Source organism: Carassius carassius, chromosome 46, assembly GCF_963082965.1.
Source record: "Carassius carassius chromosome 46, fCarCar2.1, whole genome shotgun sequence".
NCBI lineage: Eukaryota > Metazoa > Chordata > Actinopteri > Cypriniformes > Cyprinidae > Carassius > Carassius carassius.
The window spans coordinates 17846554-17859872 of record NC_081800.1 but is presented as its reverse complement, the minus strand read 5'-3'; the positions used below and the strand labels follow the sequence as shown (position 1 = coordinate 17859872).

Below are 13319 nucleotides of genomic sequence, written 5' to 3'. Positions count from 1 at the left end.
TAAAAAAAAAAAAAAAAAAAAAAACAAAGCGTGCGCACTGAGAACAAGCATGAGACTGGCTGCAGTTCCTCTAACGGCCACTGGTGTCAGTAACGGTTAGAAATTTCAGAACCTACGCAATGCTCCTTTAATATAGAATGTTTAATTTTACAGTAATAGAATTCTTTGAAGTACATGGAATACCATGAAAATACCATGAAAATACCATGGTTTTGAATTAAATGTGTATAATAAAAATATAATCACTGCACTATGGTACTACTTTTTAGATTTTTCTTTTGTAATACCAAAGAATTTGTTTAATTAAATAATAAGAGACTTATATGCTCTAAACAGAGCTATTGATATACAACCTGAGCACTGTGAGTGAGACCCACCCTTAATCAAACATGCTAGCGCAATGCCAGGTGAGTGTGTCTGCATTTAAGGGACTGAAAATAAATGCAGGCCCCACCCAATGCTCTCACGCTCATATATTTGCTATTGCCACCTGCCCCATAAAAGCGTCATTATTTGTTTTCAGTACTGCACACACCAACACACCACTGTTAGGGGCAGCACTGCAGACCACCAATACTCTCAACACCACAATACCCTCATGGGTGATTAACACAATTAAACGGCCCAGCAAAACAAGGGGGAAAGAGGACTAACCATATAGATAATACATCAATTATTAAAAACATCATAGTGATACTAACAAAACATACACTTTTATACAATAAAGCCTTAGAAAATACAGTAACAACTGTACCAAATTAAGTAACAGCCAGCTATTGGTTCTATCAAGTAAATTTTTATAAAAACAACAAATCTTTGCATTATGTCTAGGTCAATATGAGGCTGCAAAATGCAACCAGACCAGCGCATGCTGCAGAACAGGCACGATTATTCAAGGCAAGAGTGCAGTCTTGCATTAAAGATGAAAACAGAAAAGCCTGTTGCTGATTTCACATGGGATGTGCGGGAATCCATCAGAGAGCTGTTCCTGTTTACGAGACAGGGCAACTCAAGGAGTGAAAAAAATTAAATTTTAAAGAATTAATAAATATAATTAACACATTTAGCATCTCATTTAACACACGTAAGTTTAAATAAAATGTTATTTGCTTTTTTTCATTCTTAAAAGGTCTAAATGTAACCCTATGGAAAGGAATAAAAAAAATAAACAAAATGACGAATACAATGCAATTCTTTTGAATGGAATAGCCCGAGTTTATAAGACCGGATACCAACCCCACTGCTACATCATTGCACCTAAAGTCTCAAAGGTGCGATCAACAAACCACATGAAAAATCTGCAAAAACAAGCCAATTCTGTTTGACATCCATCAGACACTAAATGCTATTGACATTCTCACTGACAACCTTCTCCACGTACCTCTACAGTTTCGAAACAGCTTCAGGTTTCCGTCCTCCTGTGGCAACTCTGTTGTTTTATCTGTCCCTGAAGGTTCTTGTGTCTCCTACTCTGTGTCAGATTGATTGTGGCCTCTCTTCCCCGCTGATGCTGCAGTGCGAGGAAAACACACCCTCTCCTGGCTCCCTCGCTGCCTCTCCCTGCCTCCGATTGGCTGCCATCAATAGCCAGTGACATCACCCTTTTTTCATCTAGCTCCCTGCCTCTTTTTCTTCACTCTCCTCTTCCCCCTTCCCTTCGTTCTCTGACCATTCCTTTATTGTCTTCATCCTGATTTCCACTCCGCATTCTCCTGGTGCCAGATGAAATGTGTGCATAATTTCATCGGTGATTGGCAGGATCTGTCAGAACAGGAGGAGAGATTCAGTCAGACAGAGGAGTGATGAAATGGTAAATGCAGAGAGCTGTTCTACAGCACCATTAAAGGGTTCTTGCTGGTGGTTTGGCGGATGTGAGCAATAAGGAATGAGAATTGTGTGTTATGCTAATTAGTGCATTGTTATTCAGCGTTTGTATGGTGGCACATGGAAAGATTTCTGTCTATCCCTCCCTACACCCTGTCCTTGAAATTGGAGGATGAAATATAGAAAGAAAGGATCCAGGAATGTGGGGTCAGGCTCTATTTTGTGTGTATAATCCACATATATAGTTACTTAGCAAAAAGAAAAAACACTTTTTAAGGATACTGGAATATAGATATATATATATATAGATATAGATAAGGAAATCATTTTTGTTTGTTTAATTTTTGCTTAAGACAATAAAAATAAATATATTGTCCTGATATTCAATTTCACTTCTCAATTAAACGTGAATATTCAAAAACAACATTTGCAGTGTGTGTGGAGATTATACATAGAGCAGAGGAGTGAAATAAACTATAAGAGGAAACCTATCATTTATGTCCCTCTTAACCATTTACACTCTTGAAGGTGATATATTGTGAAAATAGCACACGGTTGAATGGTTGACGAACGGTTGACAAACGAATCATGCTCAATTTGATTCATGAGGCAAGGGCATTCATTGCAGACTGGCAGATTATTCCAGATGAAAAAAGCAACTATCAGATGCTCAGATCTCTCTAGCTACACATTCACCATCCTCAGCATGCAAGCACACTGTAGACGTGATGGTGTATATGTATACAGTAAAGGTCAGTGCTTGTGAGTTAGAATGATTCTACAAAGAACCGATCTCTGTGTTATGTGACATCATCCAGCTTTGTGTGCATTGCCACACTTACAAGAAGTGTCATTCCTGAAGGTTTTTCACGACACACACATGCTGAAAAACACCAGTCGCTACCCTTTAACTGGAAACTAATGCCCAGCCTTCTGTTAAAGGACCTCAATTTGTGACAGGTCCATGAGCACATCCTGAATCAGGCAGGACAAATGAAGCTTGAAGGTTTATCTAGAAAATCTCGGACAGTGAGTTGACAGTTTGCATCAATGCCATCAAATGCAATAACAAAAGCTCATGCAAAATAGCCGCTTTGAATAAGTATGATTTGCAAGGGCTACAAATAGACTGTCAACCACCAAAAAACAAATTACAGCATTATGATCAATCTCGACATATGGAGCTAAAGTGGTCGAAATGTATTTTTTATTTCATTTCATATGAAAATCAAAGACAAGACAAAACTAGGGGATTGGGATCAAAACACTACACAGATCAGATTCAAACCTGCAACCACACAAGGTCTCATATTATATATAGGTCTCATATTATATACACACACACACATACATTTTTTTTTTTGTGTAGCAATGGAACAGTAATTACCTATTTATTGCAAAATTCACCACACTCATAAATATCAGATAATATAGCTTTAGTCAGAATATGCTCATTATAGGCTATGTCAAGAAGAATATTCCAGTAGCTAGTGGATTCTAATCTGTACTATATACTTTAAACACAAAATATATTATAGTTAAAAATTGCCAGTAAATGTGTATGTTACAAAAGATTACCATTTCAAATAAATGCTTTTCTTCTGAGCTTCCGACTCAAAGAAGAAAAAAACATTGCCAAGGTTTCCATAAAATATTAAGCAGCACAACTGTTTAACTGTGATAATTGAGAACCGAATCTAATTAGAAGTTAAACTTGTTTTTACTCTATTTTTGATCAACTAAATGCAGCCTAAGTGAGCATAAGAGACTTCCTTACTCTGCCAACTCCAAACTTTTGAATGGTGTATACATATAGTATAAATACATGCACACGCGCTGCATTGTCATATAAATAAAAATAAGGAAAATATTTGTTTTTCATTCATTCCACACAATGCAGTCAACTGTAAACATATCACTAATTTTAAACATTTTATTTAAGTAATCTGGACTTTTGGTCTGTCAGTAATTCATGAGTTGGAGAGAAGCCAATGAGCTCTGCCTCCATCATTACCCTTCAATTACTTAGTGATTAACACCAGGTCAGACCATCAGAATGAACTAACATCCACCTAATGAATTCAAATAATCTATTAACCGTCCAAGTATAGCCGCAAAATAACCAAGCTAAACCAGCGACCCCGAAAGTGGTCCCATGTTGTATAGGGAATTTCTACACAACCTCTCTGGCTGGAAATGTCAGGATAACAGTTACTAATTCCATCTGCTAGAGAAGCCACTGTGTAACACAATGATTTTTCATTAATGCAGTCTTTCGGTCACAAATACAGACAAAACAGCACTTTTTTTTTTCATCCAGCTTTCCTCTGGATCTAAAGTGGGACAAGCGATGACGTTAATCTCGCTCTCTCGGTCTCTAGTTATTGTGAACTAGCACAAGAAACTTGTGCTAAAAATTAGTGAGAGAGATGAAGATAAAGGAAACAAAGACCAGAGATGTAGACCGGAAGGAAGCCAGTGCTTGATTAAAAATGGTCATTGCTAAAATGCAGTCTGTTCATAAGTTAATTTGAATTGAATAGAATAGACTAAGTTAATTTGACTGAGGTCATGTGAGCCTCAGTGGTGTTCTCAGCCTCTGATTTAAGAAAACGCCCAATCCATTTCCAGAATGATGAAAAGCAAGTGAAGCAGAACAAAGGTGGGAAAACATTTAAAAGGTGACACTTTTGGCTTCTGTGAGTGGGATTCATTGAACAACCGGTGAAAATGTGACGGAGTTTGTCACTAAATACGTAGCTGTTAATTTAATCGAATTAACACCCAGCTTCCGAATGCATCTTCATAGAATTGAAAGACCTAAAATTATGCTCTGAAAAGCATCAGCACATTTATTTAAGACTCAGTACCTCTTAATTGTTTTCATTAAACACAGTCACTGACAATGTTACAAATGCATAATGGGCTAAAACTAATTGTAACATTGTCTGCAAACAATATGATTTGCTGGATCATACAGTTAAGCTTTTCACAGCTTAACTTAATAGCATTAAATGGGACGTCTGTTCAGGAAATTACCACCAGCACTACTCAAGGTTAAAATATACATTCTCATTTAGGAGCATGAAGTTAATTACCTTTCAGTCGGCCTGAAAAATGAAGCAGCCCATTTATTTCCTTCCTTGTCATTTCTCCAGGATAGTCAACATTTAAGCTGATTTATGCACACTATGCTACACCAAAAGTGCTCTGGCTTCGTCTCAAAAAACACACTTCATTAATGAACTGGCCCTATGCCTTGCACTAGACATTTTCCCAAATATGAACCAGTATATTTAAGATAATAAATTGTGACAACTGAAAAACTTTGAGAAAACCATAAGAGCAACTTTGTTTAGGACACCTGTACAAATGCTCTCTTGACCCTGCTTACATTATTGATTATAAATATTGATTTGTTTATCAGGTCAAACAAAAACAAAGGCACTTGCATGGAAGGGTGGTAGTGAAGGCAGAGTTTGATCAAACATGCATACAGGTAACCATAACCGTTTCATTTATCCCTGAAAGAAAATGTTTGAAATTATTAGAAATGATTTAAGTATTTGTGCAATAACTAAGTATATGTAATAACTAATATATCGCTGCACTCCTATGGAAGCATAAGGGTAGCAATATTCAATTTAGGATGTAATATGCAAAATGACAATGCAATATGTAAAATGACAATGTATTTCTGTATTTACATTTTCCAATACATTTGTGCAACGTTTGGTGCAAAATGAAAATGAAAATTAAATTACATAATTTTAATTTGCCATTTCATACACCAGTTTTAATATGTAAAATGAATACTAATTTGAACGCTTTATAAGTTGCAAAATTAAAATGAAAATGTATTACAGAAATGATTAGATATGTATAACATGTTCAAGCAAAAACTGTGGCAAAACTATCATTTAAATGCTATTTTTCTTAAATGCATTAACACTCACAGTCAAGACACTTACGATTGCATTTTCATTCAATGTCCCGCAATGAATGTAGCAAATTTCAATGTGCACATTGAAAATGCATTCCGGGCCGAATATGGACAAGACAGTTGGTCCGTGTACGTTTTGATCATTTCGATTTATGGCTTCAATATTTCATTCGCACTTGTGGGCGGAGCTGAAATGCTGCTTTCATCTGATTGGTCGAATCGCTCCACCTTCAGCTTGGTCTTTTCATTCTTTCAGACAGAATAAGAGTCGGTGCGAGTGCAGCACTGTCCATGTTCTCTCACTTGAATCCTCTTCTTGAGATTTGAGTCTCTGACCTTCTGCAAGCCCCGCCTTGTTCACGCAGTGATTGACATGGTGGGAGGGGGCGGACACGTGATCGGCTCGGAATACATTTTCAATGTGCACATTGAATTTTGCTACATTCATTGCGGGACATTGGATGAAAATGCAATCGTAAGTGTCTTGACTGTGAGTGTTAATGCATTTAAGAAAAATAGCATTTAAATGATAATTTGACCACAGTTTTTGCTTGAACATGTTATACATATCTAATCATTTCTGTAATACATTTTCATTTTAATTTTGCAACTTATAAAGCGTTAAAATTAGTATTCATTTTACATATTAAAACTGGTGTATGAAATGGCAAATGAAAATTATGTAATTTCATTTTCATTTTGCACCAAACATTGCACAAGTGTATTGGAAAATGTAAATGTAAATACAGAAATGCATTGCCATTTTACATATTGCATTGTCATTTTGCATTTTACATTCTAAATTGAATATTGCTACCCATATGCTTCCATACACTCCCCCTGCTGGCCAGCCTGAAATGCAAAGTCATAACTGATTAGTCAAATATTATGAGTTTTTCCCTGAACATACAATGTTATGTCCAGAAGGTAAACCATGTACAGCATCCGTTTTAGTCCAACCTGGTAAATTATTATTTATAGCAAGTCACGTTGCATAGACAAAACACTTTACACCTACATTTTGTTGTTGGGGGACTTTGGTAGACTTATTTCAGTTAGGCCATTCCATATTTCTTTTTGATTGATCGGGGCTCTCACACACGTCAGATTGTGAGGAAACATTGCCAAAATGATCCACAAAAAAAAAAATTCACTCAAAAACTGAGGTGCTAAACTCAGATCAACGAGGCCTATACACTGGTTCCAAAAAGAAATACAAAATCTGTGTTAAAGTAATCAAGTTAACAAATCATTGAATCTAAGATCGGTGACAATTTAGCATAATGAGATATTTACAAGCAGTTTTTAAAAGGCTGGTCATTTTTGACCGGGAACACCAAATCACGTAACAGACTGTCAGCACAGCTAAAGGGTTAAAAGCAATAAACTAAAGTAAACATCAGAAAGACGGGCAATGATCACAGCTCCAACTCCCTGTCTCACCTTTGATCTGGCACTTTATGTTGGAAGCTGTCAGTCCAGCCAAGTGGACTCCTGCAGTCTGGGGTGAGGAGGAGAAAGCAGGCGTGATGAACTGTATCCTAACAGCACGGATGCCCAGCAGGGACATTACTGGAAGCTCCAGATTCACACCCGCTCTCATGCAAAAACAGTGAAAGAGGGCAAGAACAAGGGCTAAAAATCCTGTCCTAAAAGGCTGATGAACAAAAATCCACAGCAATAATAACTCGTGCAGCTGATCAATAACTGGACAGAATCCCTCATACATAACTCAGGATGAAGAATAGAGCTTTTAATACTTGGACCCCACAGCATGTGTCAAGTTGGTTTCCATGGACCTCCATCAGTATATTTCTTAACATATAAATGATATTTGCTCCTGTTAGTGCAAATGTGTAAGGCATACATTGAAACAACTCTAGAGGAGACAGTGGGCTCATTTTATGCATTTATTTATGTAGCAATTTATGTTCTGATTAGCTGCTGAGAGGCTGCATCAGCAGTTGGGTAATAACCGCATGTGTCTGAGCACCCGCGGTTCAACTTCTCAGTCCTTCACTTCTCAAATCTGTGTGATCCTCTCCAAAAATACCAGAAAAGTTGCCTAGAAATTTCACCATTCTGAAAATCCCTGCACGTCTGCAATTTCACCAATACCTCACTCCATGTTCTCGCCCTAGTCCATGACTCCCCTCCCCAAAATTAAAGTCCCCATTTTCAAAGCTATTGAGAGCAACAGAGGACAATCAACTTTCCCCCCCGCCAGAGGGTTACAACCATTCTCTTTACACACACAAAATAGCCCTCTCCTTTTTAACAGCCAGAGAACAAAAAAAAAAGAAAATATTAAACTCCCAAACCTTTTGTACAGAGGAACCAAACTAAATGGAGAAAATGTCTTTTATATTAGTCCGCAGATATCCTCTGTGATCCTCTCTCGGCTCTGTAATTTTAATAGGGAAGTGAGACACACACATATACCAAATACAGTTCGGTGTGTCAATGAGAGGCTCTGTGTGCAATAGGCAATGTCAATACATCTGTCAGCCATCCGTTTGTTTTATGTGGATCAGAAGTAGGTCTTGACCGTATGTATGATAGAGTGAATATGCATGTGTGTCATAAGTTAACAAAATGTAAGTCTACGTCTGTGTGTGTGCGTCTGTGTGTGGGTTTAGGACAGTCTTTAGGCCAGTCCGAAGCCTTCAGAACATTCCTGAATGGCCAGCAGCAGCATGTGTCTTAACTTCTCATAGCTCTCATACGCCGGGAGGTCCAACTGGTTAAAGCTGGAAGGAGAGAAGAATAAAAGAGGTGAAAGAGCAATAAGAAACAAAAAGCCATTTTTGGCTTGTGCACTAGACCAGAATTGCCATTTGATGTAGCATGTGGATTTTAGAGCTGTCTTATTACATGCATTTAGGAATTTCTAAATGCATCACATGGAAACACTTTTGTTTTGAGGTGTTCATTTACCAAGTGTGCGCAGAGGGCAGGCGGTCAGTGGAGCGGTCATCTCGGTGGATCTGGAACTTCTGGATGCCGTTCATTCCTTCCAGTGCAGCAAAGCCCTGCAGTGGCACTTTAGATGTGCCTGTAACAAACTGAAGGAATTTGGCCCGGTCAGCCTGGTCAAAGGATCGTAATGCACGCCAGAACCACTGGATCTGTGGAGAGTAATGAGGACAGAAAATTAAAACCAGGTAGAGAATACATCTGGTGGAGTAAATGCATGAAAAAACATACAGAATATATTAGGGGTGTGCAATATGAATACATGTAGACTCGGTTATGTCTAAAATGAAAGCAAACAGTTGAGAGAAAAATGTATACATGCCTGTATATTGAATGCATGCAGGTCTTAAAGGGACAGTAGGCCTATTAAACATGAAGCCTACTGTCATTGCTGTCGAGGGATAGATCACCCTTAAATTTCATTTCTGTCATTATTTACTCACTGTCACGTTGTTCCAAACCTGTATTAATTTCTTTCTTGTGTTGAACACAAATGATGATATTTTGAAGAATGTGGGTAACCAAACAGTTGCTACTCCACATTGAATTTGATACCAGCAAAAAACACTATGGAAGTCACTGTGGAGCAGCAACTGTTTGGTTTTCCACGTTCCTCAAAATAGCATTTATGTTCAGAAGAAAGAAACTCATTTAGGTTTAAAACCACTTTTGAGTGAGTAAATGGTGGTATAAAAATAAAACACTATGACAGAATTGACAGACAGCTGACAGAATCTATATTTTTGGGTGAACTATTCCTTTAATGGTATAAAACAACAAGACACAAAGAGAAAAATCACTCACTGCTCTTGACTGAAGAAATTTAACAGTTGCTTTAGGAATCAGTTTATATAGTGTCTTATTTTTATATTTGTTCATTCAATTTCTTGAATGCTCCTGCTAAATACACCTATTGTACCAGAAAATAATGCACTGTTTGTTTTTATTTGTATATTATGTGTAGTTGCAATGTGCATCTTTGTCCCTTTATCTTTATTAAAAAATAAGAACAAAATTTTTTATCTTCGCCCTCTTTGGCCTAAATATCCGCCATTCATTTTTTAGTTTGGCTGTAATGCTCAGACAACTTGCAAAATAGTAAAACCAACATGACACAGAATTGTGATAAAATCGTGAATCTTGATATATTAAAAAAAAAAGAAAATTGAACCCCCCCCCCCACCCCCCAATATCGCCCACCCCTAGAATATATGAACAAATAAACAAATATTTACAAATAAAACCATGAACACATGTACAATATAGAAGGAAAATGCATTTTGCTGGCTTTAAAATTACAGAGTGCTGCATGAGAAATGAGTTGAGAAAAACTTAGCGAGTTTATGATTAAAAGCCTGAAACAAGGTCTGTGGTTAACAGGCTCAATATATCTTCATGTTTTATTCTAAAACAGAAAATACATTACCCCACATTTACTTGTCTTGAAAAAGGTGGATGCTAACAAGTTACCAAATGCAAAATAGGAAAATATTATAGGCTTTTTGTTGAGAGAACCAGGGTGATGCTAACATCTGGGCTGGCCTGCAAAAATACATCATATCCCTGTAGCACTGTATTGATCATGATTTTTTTCCCTCTGGCTGTGGCACGGCAATAAATTACATTTTGATCAAAGAACAAGGAAAACTTCAGAGATTAAGACAACAGTCATAAATAAAACAAATACTTTATCATATCGTCCTTTCGTGTCTAAATACCTGAATAGAACTGGACTGATATTTGTGGTATTCTGTATTGGCCTTGAGGTCGTCAATGTCTATGGTGGGCAGTCCGGAGATGAGAAGCTCCAGCTCTTGCTCAGTGAAGATGGAGATCAGTCTCTTGGGGATGATCTCATAGAAGCCCTCCAGAAAGGCAGCCAACTGCTTACGGATTGCACCTAAAAAACACAGAAGTTACAGCTCCCTGACAGACTCCTGAACCTCCCGTTCCTCACAAGCAGTTATGTTTATTGAAGTGTAAGCTCACCTGTCATCTTCATCTGGCAGACTAGATGCACATATTCTTTCTTATTCTCCTCTGTGACAATAATATTGGCACCATTGGCCTTCAGATCTCTCACTTCACACACGCCAAACTCTTGGACCTATGAACATATGACAAAGTGATTATGATGCCTGTTTCTTTATACCAAAAAAATTTAAATTAGCAATAACAAAATAAGGAAGTGTACTTGGTTTCAAAATTCAGCCCATACCTCTGTGCTGAATGTCAACTCGTAGCCCAGAGTGGACACATCGTTCTCCAACAAGTAGACCAGACCCTGGAAGAAGGGGTAGTCTTCGCTTTCCATGTCTGTATACCTATGAATCACAGAAACAAAAAAAAGCTTATTTCATATACATTGAGATAAATAAGACCTAAACATGATGGATGAGAATAAACCTTGCTGGTACCTGACGCTCTTGCCCAGGATGTGTTTGTAGAAGCTGCGTGTGAAGTAACACTCTAATAGCCTGTTGTCATAGACTGCTTTAGCCACCACACGTCCCACAAACTTGAAGTAGCTGAGATGGTTGGGGTTGCAGTGGGAGGAGGGGTTGATTGTGTAGGTGACCCGGTCACCGGGAGAAGTGCGGAACAGGGCGTACATGGGGTTGAACATCTCTCTGGAGATGATCATGTACCACTCCCTTAACAGCCCACCTGCATCCTGACCCTCCTCTCCTTCAAAGACTATATACCTGCAGAGAAAGAGACCATATGAAAAGGAGAACAAACTAAATTGCCCTGCTCATGCTGCTTGCAGCTATCTGTAAAAAAAAAAACTGCACGTTTGTGTGAGAGAGAGTGGCAGAGTGAGAAAGCGTGAGATACTTACAGTCTGTTTTTCATGTCCTCTGGGCTCTTGCGGTGCAGCTCTCTGTAAGAATCTTCAAAGACGTGGTCTCTCCTCACATGAACGGCCATATCCTCTTTCCTCAGGCCCTCATCCAGTCGCTCTAACTCCTGACGGAAATACCTAAGAGACACACTTATTAGATAAAAGACTCAACCCAGAAAAAAAATTTGGAGAAACCCAAATAAGTTCAACCCCCCCAAAAAAGATAAATTAATTCAAAAATAAATCAATAAAATTAATACACAAATATATGTAACCGGGTTTCATTTCATCCACAAATGAATTTAAAAAAAGTGTATTTTGCATAAATAAAATTAGGTCTGATTTTTAGATTGAGACAAAGCACATTTACCACAATTTCTCATAACTACATTCAGATGTTTGACTTGAGTTTTTGTAATTCCCATTCTCCATAATGATTCTTAATAGACATTCACTACTTTAACCCTCTGGAGTCGATTAATGCGTATACGCGTTATGAGGCATTTTCTCCTGATAACCCCGAAAAGAACTTAAATTACACTTTCAGTTTTGATCGTACAGATAAGAGCAATACATCAATCGAATCTGTAAAGGGTCTACTTTTTTTGTATACAGACATAACTACAAAACTTTGTGCATTTATAAAATAAAGATAACAAACAAGGTGTGCTGTCTGCAGCCTTTGTCTGCGCTGATCTTCATTTACAAACACATCATTAAAATGACCTGTAACTCAGTGAATACTCAACGAAGAGACATGAGAGAGATATCTATAGAAAGCCTGACATGTCTACTTTTAAACTAAACAAGTGTTGCTGAAAACAAATATTCTGTGATAAAGTAAACCATATGAAAACAATGCGATGTCCGTTTTGCACGTCTCCCTCCCTTCATTATCTTCTAATGCGACCACGCCCCCGCGCTGAATGCGCTCTTCAGATTCTAATGTTTGACTGAAGCGCGTGCCTTGAATACGCCCACACAACAGAAGACAACGCAGCGAGATTGTTCAAGTTTTTTTTATTTTACTGTTTGCTTCGCGATGAGAGGAATAAGACAATTCAGCCCAAAAAGATGTGATTTGGATTTCCTCAGAAAAAAAAGCGCTTTATTCAGGCAGAGATCATAAACTTGAGTAAGTCTCTTTATATATATATATATATATATATATTATATATATATATATATATATATTAGGGCTGCATGATGTGTCGTTTAAGCATCGATATCGTGATGAACGAATCCACGATAGTCACATCGCAGGTTGTGTGATGTAGGCTGTCGTAGTTGATCCGTTATTCATTAACTGTACGGGCCAGCTGCTCCCCGGCCCTTGACGAATGTGATTCGTGGATTAATTGCACACCTTAACCATCATAGAGTGAAAGTTTAGTGTTTTTAAGTCCTGTCAGTTTAACAGGGCAGAGAGAGAGAGCGCGAGAGAGAGAGAGAAAGAGAGAGCGCTAGAGCGAGAGAGTTGCTTGTCTTGCTCTCTCTCCCTCGCGCATATATTAATCAATTGACACGATGGTGTCGATGTTTAAATCATTTAAAATGAGAATGTAAGTGTGCTCACCTCATTTTTGTTTGTAAGAAAAAATTAGATTAGATTTCATATCGCAATATATATCGCAGAAAAAAAAATATCGCAATGTGATTTTTTCCCAATATCGTGCAGCCCTAATATATATATACATATATATACACTTGTACTAGTTTTCACATAACGTG

At 37.7% G+C, this 13319-nt stretch overlaps 2 protein-coding genes across 14 annotated transcripts in view; both read right to left on the bottom strand.

The window, feature by feature from the left end:
- LOC132129795 (neural cell adhesion molecule L1-like) overlaps nucleotides 1-6774 on the bottom strand; it is a 63295-nt gene extending 56521 nt beyond the window's left edge. For 3 of the 4 annotated variants that reach the window (XM_059541562.1, XM_059541564.1, XM_059541565.1), the window contains exon 1: nucleotides 1382-1534. The gene's annotated coding sequence lies outside the window, so the exon portion shown is untranslated. Of the gene's footprint in view, nucleotides 1-1381; nucleotides 1535-4922; nucleotides 5438-6600 lie in introns of those variants that run through there. The other variant, XM_059541563.1, reaches the window with a different exon arrangement.
- A 717-nt stretch (nucleotides 6775-7491) lies between these two features.
- Nucleotides 7492-13319, bottom strand: part of LOC132129705 (E3 ubiquitin-protein ligase HUWE1-like) — a 52119-nt gene continuing 46291 nt past the window's right edge. For all 10 annotated transcript variants that reach the window (XM_059541381.1, XM_059541377.1, XM_059541386.1 and 7 more), the window contains 7 exons: nucleotides 11586-11726; nucleotides 11161-11448; nucleotides 10962-11067; nucleotides 10733-10850; nucleotides 10462-10643; nucleotides 8705-8895; nucleotides 7492-8517 (listed from right to left, as the gene is read on the bottom strand). In XM_059541381.1, coding sequence (XP_059397364.1) covers nucleotides 8415-8517; nucleotides 8705-8895; nucleotides 10462-10643; nucleotides 10733-10850; nucleotides 10962-11067; nucleotides 11161-11448; nucleotides 11586-11726 — 1129 coding nt within the window. In that variant the 3' untranslated portion in view covers nucleotides 7492-8414. The remainder of the gene's footprint in view (nucleotides 8518-8704; nucleotides 8896-10461; nucleotides 10644-10732; nucleotides 10851-10961; nucleotides 11068-11160; nucleotides 11449-11585; nucleotides 11727-13319) is intronic.